At 39.4% G+C, this 9,169-nt stretch overlaps 1 protein-coding gene across 1 annotated transcript; it reads right to left on the bottom strand.

The window, feature by feature from the left end:
* Nucleotides 1-1,817: 1,817 nt before the first annotated feature.
* On the bottom strand, nucleotides 1,818-3,629 carry LOC108971448. Its single transcript, XM_018937503.1, has one exon. The coding sequence runs from the start codon at nucleotides 3,627-3,629 to the stop codon at nucleotides 1,818-1,820; it is 1,812 nt and encodes a 603-aa protein (XP_018793048.1).
* Nucleotides 3,630-9,169: the final 5,540 nt, after the last annotated feature.

The raw sequence follows: 9,169 nt of genomic DNA, 5'->3' as shown, positions 1-9,169 counted from the left end.
TGACTTGCGGGGCGGCCCCTCGCGGTGATGCATACATGTGCGAGGTGTGAGCGAAGTCAAAATGTCAAAGTGTGTAGTGGTGGTGGGAGGTTTCTGCTGGTTCACTTTCAGCAAGAGGCCACATAACGGTTTTCAAAGCACACAAATAAATATAGTGGCTGCTTTATATTTTGAAAATGATGTCMTTTCGGTTATTTATATATTGGCGCTTCAATTGACCTCATTCATTGTGCGACTTAGGTTAGGTTAGATGACATATCGCTCAGCATGGCTGGGGTTCACACTTATGGTAGACTGTTATGCACAGTTCTTTGTAAAGCCAGACGAAAGAACTCCATTTTGTTTTTATGCCCGAMGATTGGAATTTATGTTTTGCCCAATTCACATAAAAGGGAGAACCCGCTAAGGCGTCCACTACCGTGGGATAAGCGTATTGTGTGAAAGATTAAAGCCCGCCGTCAACAAACTGATTGGACCTTATCAGTGTGGCTTTAGGCCTGGCAAATCAACAAGTGACCAGATATTCACCAGGAGCCAAACCATGGATAAGAGCCTTGAAAAGTGAATCGATACGCACCACCTCTTCGTTGATTTCAAAGCGGCTTTTGACAGCTCGAAAAGAAGCTGCCTTTATACCACGATATCTGRCAATACCAAAAGCTCGGTCAGGATCGGGACGGACTTCTCCGAGCCATTCGATACCAAACGAGGTCTCAGACAACTCGTCTGCCTTTCATGTCATTTCTTCAATCTACTCTTGTAAAGAATAATTCGAACTGCAGAGCTTAATCGAGAAGGTACCATCATTGTCCTCAACATCTGCGCCATTATTTCWGTTTTTTCCAGAATGTATTAGGCACATGACATCTCGGTAAGTGGTATCTACGCCAATAGTGAAGAGGAAGATTTCGGATGTCAAGTTTGAGATTCGAGGTTTCTTTGACTTGATCGGCCAGTGGAACTGTCGAAGAGGGAGTTTTTGAAATGATTTTATGCCAACTTTTTCCAGACAACAAGATGTTCAATCTTACCCTAAGAATTCCGATGGGCCAGCCTCCAGTTAGAACTCTGAAAACCACTAAAAGGTGGGTCTTGCTAAGAGCGAAGCATTTCTTAGATCGCTAACGATTTACTATAAACCAGAAGAACCTTGCTGGYAGTTGATCAAGGCTTGATGGGTTAGTCTGAGACCCAACATTACAGGTTTTATTTCACGGGGYGGTTTAAAGATTGAACTCTGTTGGGAATGCTAAAGAAAACATAATGAAAGAGACACCTTTTAAATGTGAGAGTAATAGGGATAGTTCTAAATGAGAGGAATTTCGAAATTTTGCTTGAGAGCTTACACAATATGCAAGTAGGAGGGGTTCTGAGACCCATGCAAGAAGAGCAACTGCCTTAAGAACTGTGATTTTAATAAAGTTTAGAATTTTTTATGGATTCCTGTAAGCCAGACGAATTCTAACTAGCAGACGCTAGCTAACTTAACGACCTGCTTACCACCAGCGGGACATTTTTATACGGTAGTGTTTTTCCCTCCTTACCAACAATTCCAATATCATCAAAAATTACTAACTAACCACGTTTATTAACTTAGTCAAGGTAAGAAAATCAAATTTTATAACTTCAAATAGAGCTATCGCTTAGAGACCTAAAAGAGTTCGAATAAATTTATATCGAGAACTTTTCACGATGAACTCTATTCCAACTCAAAAGCACTGAGCAAACTTTAGGTGAGTTCGACCGTCCAAGCTTCGAGTGAGTGAAGTGCAGATTTTTCATAACACTGATTATATAATATTTAATATTAYACAGCTTTAATTGAGATAATTAATTGTGACCAATTCGAGCAGCAGACACACCACAGCTAACAGTTCAAGCACAGCAAGTCCACTTAGCACAATATAGAGGGCCTCCAGTTTCATTGGTACGAAATCCGGTTTTTCACTTTTATCCAGCAAAGTAATCCGTTTCAGTTGTAGCATTTCGACGAAGGCATGTCGTTTCCAGTACGCCAACAGGCCCGCTGCTTGTATATCACCCAATAGGGCATTGATAGTCCAACGATGCACAGAATTTTCACTAAAACTGATTCCCAAAGGCCAACGGGTTACCGGACAGATATTGGAGAGGCGAAAAATGGGACGTGAAAAGAACTTTTGTTGCTCTTCAATGATGGGCCATATGGAGTTTACTGGATATACATAGCGCGTGTCGAATGCGTTACGTAATTGCTGAATTTCACTTCGGTTCTCGACAACAGTCATCTGCTTTATAAATGGCACGAACCACTGATATCTACCCGCTGGCAATTCAAATAGTTTTACTTCATCGGTGTGAATTAATATTTTGAGACCGCGTGCCAACAATTCAGGTATAGTTTCGGCCGGTGCTTCGATGGGTGCACGCATGTTGAAACTCTGCAAATATGTGCCATAGGTGGTGCTAAAAATGATGCCAGCAACCGAAATGCCTGCATAGATAGCGCTGCGTGCGGCCAATGTGCGACTCTCCATCCAAAACGTTTGACCGAGTAAACCCTGCAAGATGGGTGCATTGAATACAAGATCGGCAAATGGGATGGCAGCGCCTTGCAAGTAAAAAGTTAGCGTGAGCGTAAAGCTGAGCGCCAGCAGCCCAAATAGCATCATAATGATTGTAGCTTTGTCGAAGATAATGAAAAAGTAGGTTGCTGGTGGCAGCGGTTGCTCCATAGGCACCATTAGACACCAACGATGACTGTCGAATATTCTTGAGTAGCTGAGATTGCAATTTGGGTTCTCATATGTGGCCTGGCAGTTCATATCGGCACTGCCATTTTGCACCAAGTCATCCAAGCGATCGACAAACACGCTGCCCTGCATTTTGCTAAACGGATACACCAGCGTGGCATTATGTCGCCGTGCATACTCGACAAATATTTTGCCGATATGTCCGCTAAGCACCGTATCGCCGTGTGCGTCGCGCATGAGATAGCACTGCGGATAAGAGTTGGAGGTTGCGATACGTAGCCGCTGTCCGTGCATATTGCCGAGATGTTGCGGAAATGTCCTGCTGTATGACGTTAGAAACGTGCGCTTGATTACTTGCCACGTCGGGAAAATGCTCAACGTCCAGTASGTGTGCTTTAGCACCGCCTCTTTCGGACGTAAAGCAATCACGTTCATCGCGTTATGCGTGGCGCAATAGTTTAGTATACGTGCCACATATACTGCGCTCACATCATCATTTAGCAGCAATATTATACGACTTTGTGTATTTTGCCAAAGTYGTTGCCACAGGATTTGCAAGAATTCTACATCTGCCTGCTGCTGCCCTGCAAGCCGCGCTACAACTATGTAATTATTATTGATGTTGTTCCAGAAGCGTCGTATTGGTGCCGCGGCATCGAAACTCAGCATTGGCCACGGATTGTGTGATGTGTGTAGTCCGGCGAGTAACGCGCCTGTTTGGAATTGTTCTTCTCTCTTTCTGTACTCCAGACTGACGTAAATGATTGTGTGCACAAGCCGCTGTTCCCGGCTGGCGGCTTCGGCGATATTTTGCACCATAAACGCCAAGTYCTGCGTCAATGTCAATGCTTCGCAGAGACGCAGTAGTGCCGTTAGATTRTAGAAAGTGGCGAGCATTTTGCTGYTACTCCTTGTCTTCCGGCTGTCGTATTGCGACTGTGACCCGCATTGAGTCGGGTGCGTTTCTTTATTCACAGTCTGTCAACCCTTTACCACCGCTTGTGTGGATTGGTTAGGGTGTTTCAAATTATTTCATAATTGTTTAATGAGCTTTTAAAGGCGCGTTTTGTATGGCAAATCRCATGTAATGCATTTTAAGCGTTAATCAATAGTTAGTGGACTAATTATAGCTGCGTTCGATGTTGTCCTAATTATTAACTGATGAAGTGCAATTAAAAGCTTACATGGTCGTTCATTCTTAGACGTAATTAAGTGTTTAAATATAGTCCGTGTTGGCATGGAGGAACTATGGAAATCAGGGCGTTGAGTTGAAAATATATATTTTGTGGGGAGGAGTGCCATAAAATCGCACATTACTTAGTTACAATTTAATTGGTTTTGCAGTTGAACCATGACTTATAACGGGKTTTGCAATAGGRACGCTGCAAAAGTTGACAGARAGAGAYAGCAAMCAACGTTATATTTTTTCGCGCTCTTTTACCATTCCTATTTAATAAGSTTTGCCATTTTATCATGGAAAGMKATACGATCCAACGACAAGTCGAAATCATTAAAATTTATTACTGAAATTCGGATGGTCAGTGGCCTCAATATTAAGAGTGCGCGACGTTCAATTTATGATTGTCATAATCGTTCTGTCGAATCAATAATCGATGGTCTAGTGAAAAAATTTRAATTTTTGTCGCATAAATTGAGRAAGYCCCAARTCAGTCTCTCACAGGTCGTTCTCAAGCGTTGRACATTTCTGTGGCGTCGTTGTGGCGAATTTTACGAAAAGRTYTTGGTATAMWTCCTTAYAAGATCAAMTTGTAGCAAGAACTGAAGAGGYTTRAYCACCACGATCGTTGATRTTTGTGAATTGAGCWAAACAARAACTTGAAAATGATCCGGATTYSTAACGAAAATCATCTCCAGRCTTAATGGCTCCGTCAATAAGCAAAATATATGTTGTTGGTCAGACAGCAATCCACTCCTACCATAAGTCACCATTGCATTACGAAAAAATTAMGACTTAGTGCGGTTWTTAGAACGACAGTGGCATTGGGCCGTACTTTTTCCGTGATGAYCAAGACCTCACGAAATGKCCCAATCATTTGGCCGTGCGATTTGACGCCGTTAGAYTATTTCCTGTGAGGCTATGTCAAGTCTATTGTCTATGCCAACAAGCCAGCGACGATTGATGAACKTCRWMGAATATCAAACGTRAAATTRTAGCARGAATTTTTCAAGAATAAAAAAAGRAGYACTGTTRGTATAGTACAGCGCCTACCAAGAAAAGCCTGAAGTAAAGTTGTACAAAATTGGGTTTGTATTGAATCCAGAGTAGATTGATACGTGGTCTGCTATCTTCTCAGCTGATTTAGCAATTCTCACTGACTCAAAAATAAAAAAARAAAATCTTGTATGCAATGAAGCGATAGCCAGCTCACATGCCTTAGGAAGGACCTAAGAACAACGAACTCGGGAGGAATTATCACCGAACTCCGCTTCTTCACTTTACTGATTTTATGTTCAAACACTAATAAGAGCTTTTATTTTGAAGTAGCGATTGCGATAGAGCATGTATTTTGTTAATCATTTATTGAAGCAAAAGAGTAATCGGTTGCGTAACGGTGTAGCATTTGGAGACCTGATTAGGCTTACTCTAAGATAATACGAATACATATCGAGATCTCAACTGCTTTTGGTTTAAGAAAGTTAATCAAAAAGCTCGATAGATGTTCGCAGATAACTTTCAGCTTGCGGAGAGATTCTGGGACACTTCCTGAGCTTCTGTCTAGCAGTAGCTAGAAATTGTCTTAGATATTTAAGAGCTTTGTATATCAAGGGGCTAGATAAAGTATTAAAAATTAGACATGAAAGCGATTTTTTTTAGATAAGTATAAAAATTAGATATGAAAGCGATCTTAAAGCTCGCAAAATTATGTTGACCTTCAGTTTGACAAATGCTTCACCTCAAATTAAATTGAACTACGATGACACATGTACAAAGTGCGGGAAAGTAGGTATGAGAGGTATGAGAGACGCTGGAATGAGTCCTCTTCTTTTGTGCTGCCCTATCTATAACTGGGCTTAAATATCTAGGAGCTTCGTATTTTAATGGACTAGAAGAAGTTAAAAATCAAGTCTCTATTAAACTTCGTAAAAAGTGTTGACATGCTGAACGATGTAAAGTTTAGCTCTACGTACGGCTTAACAGCCAGTCAGCGTAACCTAACCTAACCTAAGCTTCTGGAGCCTTCAATGTGTCAGATCATATGAAAACCTACATAATAAGGGCACAGAAATGTATAGTATAGATTCAAGCTCTTCTGTTGTAGTCCTGATTCAATTAGAGTACATAGAGCTTTGTCTGCCAAAAGCAAGAAACCATATGACACATTTTCAGCCAATAAATCAAACGAAATTGTCAGCGTTTTGCGGTCTTCAGCTAAGATACAGATATATATACATAAACATAAATTGAGTATATGTTATTGAGAATCGGAGATTTATGTGTGTATCTAGCATTATTATCCATAAAATCGAAAAAAATGTATCTAGCATTATTATCCATAAAAAAATGTTAGCTAAATATTATTGAGTCTCGTGGAGGCGCCGTAAATGCTGCTGCTGGTGCCACATGTCTATTGCTTATAAGCTTATAAGCGTACTTAGAAATTACCTTTATATAAATAAATAAATGCGCACATAATAATCATCACGATGTGGCAATGTGGCATATACATATACCATTAACTACTAAATTGTTGCATGCAACTTGAACCGGAAAACGTGAATGTGAACTTTTTTCATCGCTTCTTTTTTTTTTGGAGATTTTAGTGAAGTTGTTGCACTTCTTTCTTTCTAAGACGCGTCCTCATGTGTGTGCTTCCTTGTTAAATACACAACAAACGCCGCAGAAAAAGCTAAAGTGGCAGCAAACGTGATTTATATTTATGTGGCATGACATGCAGTGGTAACACAAATATCAAGAAAGTACACATACAGACACAAATTCGCTTTCAATCGTGAGCAGTCACATTCTGATGTAATAAATATTGGAGAAATTGTAGAAAGACCTTCGCAGCTCGTTAACGGTAAGAACTAAATACATTTTGGTGGTGTCAAATATAGTTTTGTGTTACTTAAAGAAGATGTCGTTACCCGGAAAGTCATTCTTTTTATATTGAATCGCAAGTAAAATTAGTAGAAACTTCGCGAGCTGAATTTCAAAGATTTTAAAATCATTAATCTTGCTAGACTATTGAGATAGATTGCTAGATTTTGAGATAAAGGTTTGTAGATTTATATTTTACACGGGCGTGACCTTGTATGCTATAATTGCTGCAGTTTCTCTACCACATGCAAGTTTTTCTATCATATTTCGTCTCTTTAGGTTGAGTTCTTAGCTATAACTTAGGAGTTCAGTGGTTCTAAACCAGAATAATTCATTTTAAGAATAATTTAAATTTGTTCAGTTAGTGCATACTCAAAATCCGTCTGTCTTTAAATATTTAGGTTCTTCATTTTTTAAGATCTACACCTCTGCTCAGAAACTCCTACAACTTTTCACCATTTCGAATTTTACGATTTTCTACAGTTGCCACATTTCGTCTGTCTGAAGGTCATTCTGTGGCCTATAACTGCTAACTCAAAATTGTGGGAATGTGTAACACTTTCGTTAAGCCGAGGGCAGCGGTCCACTTACTCATCGTTATACCACAAAAATTCCTGACCTAAAATACCGCTGTGTGTATTGGTTAACAGTGTTGTGGTTATAAACTTTCTCTCGCCGGCCAAAATGTGCGTGCAATTTGAGCCTTAGGCCGAATTTAGCATACGATTGAAAAAGCAATAAAAATAGGACTTCGAGTCATGCGAACACAACTGCAGCAGCCAAAATAAGAAATAAACAAATATTGGAGATAAAGAAGAACACGTCAAAAGAGAAACAGAATTAAAACAGGACGATGAGTAATCATTATCGGAAGAATTACGAGTTGATGTGAACAAAATTTCTTGATCGTGTATTGGGGTAATTATAAAAGGTTGCCATGGTTTTGTGTTCATAATTGATATTTGACTGAGAAGAGGCTGATTTGCCTAAGCGCCGTGCTTAATTGGAATAATTTAGTATCAAAAACAACTCTCTCATCTCTTTTCATATTTTTTTTTTGGATTCTAAAGATTTTTGTATTTGCGATAGATCTTTGATCGGATGACTTTGTAGTCTTTTTTCAAAGAAAAAAGATTTTGGTTGGAATTTCTTCGCACAGTTTATATTTAGATAAATCGAATCTTCTTCTTCTTCTTTAGCACTACAACAGTGGTTTTGTTTGGACTGAGAACATAAAACTTCCCCAGTTGCCTCTATCTTTTGCGTCATGCTAGTTCTACATCCTAAATGCAGACTGGTCGCTATGCATTTGGTTCTTCCATTGGAAGGCCCTATTGTTCACACGTGGGTCTCGAGTCGAAGGAGCGTTTGGATAGAGTATCACCTTCCATGCCAACGACATTGCCTAACCAGCGTATTCGTTGGATTTTGATGTGCTTAACTTTATCTATGCCGCCATAGAGATCGTAAAGTTCTTTTTCTGAAATCTTAGATAATCGTTGTTCACGCAGACGGCAGATCATGTGAAAAAGAGTCATTTTAAATGCTCAAATGCTTTTTCATCTCAGATCGTTATCGTCCATGTTTCGGCGCCGTATAATAGAACGGGAATAATGACCGACTTATAGAGCTTAATTTATGTTTAGTAGCACATATTGGCAAAGAGTTATTCTGCGCTTGATTTCCAAATGAATGCTGGTTCCGAGATATACAAAGTCCTCAACTTTTTGAAATGTATAGCCTACAGCGACGTAGTTCTCCCGTCTTGCGAACTAATGTTTGTATCTGACCTCCACGTATTTTGTCTTGCCCTCATTCACTACAAGACTCATTACTTTCGGCTCAAAGAACTCCTTCCAGATTTTGACGGAGCTGATGATTGTGTTCAACGTTATTCTGTACAACCACATGAGTTTCGCAGGGATAATTCCAGTCATTAGTATCTAAATAGATACGTTTGGGTTTAGAACTTAGCTGAATTCCCCTCTTTAGTTGAGGGGTAATTTATTCTAGTTGGACTTTTTTTTAACACTTTGTTTTCTCACAGTGTCCGTGTGTGATGAAAAAGGGGGATATTCCCAGAAGACATATTTTATTCTCAAAAATAGTTCGTGATTCCATGACCTGCAACATTTTTTTGGATTTTTGAAAAAATTTAATATTTATACAAGTTGGCACCTCTTCGCTAAAACTCTTATTGTCAAAAACATACACGCCGTTATTTAAGCCGATAATAAAATTTTATTGAACAAACAACAAAGTAGATATATCTGCGCTGCAAAAAAAAGAAGAATTACGTCGTCCCGCAAATGCAGCGCGCTGAGGCAAAAAAAGCAACGAAAAGAAAAAAACACTAAACAAGTTAAATTGATTTGTT

This window comes from Bactrocera latifrons, unplaced genomic scaffold (genome assembly GCF_001853355.1).
Source record: "Bactrocera latifrons isolate USDA-ARS-PBARC rearing strain unplaced genomic scaffold, ASM185335v1 scaffold_344, whole genome shotgun sequence".
Taxonomy (NCBI): Eukaryota; Metazoa; Arthropoda; class Insecta; order Diptera; family Tephritidae; genus Bactrocera; species Bactrocera latifrons.
Note: the sequence above shows the minus strand (reverse complement) of the source record. Positions and strands in the feature narration are given on the sequence as shown.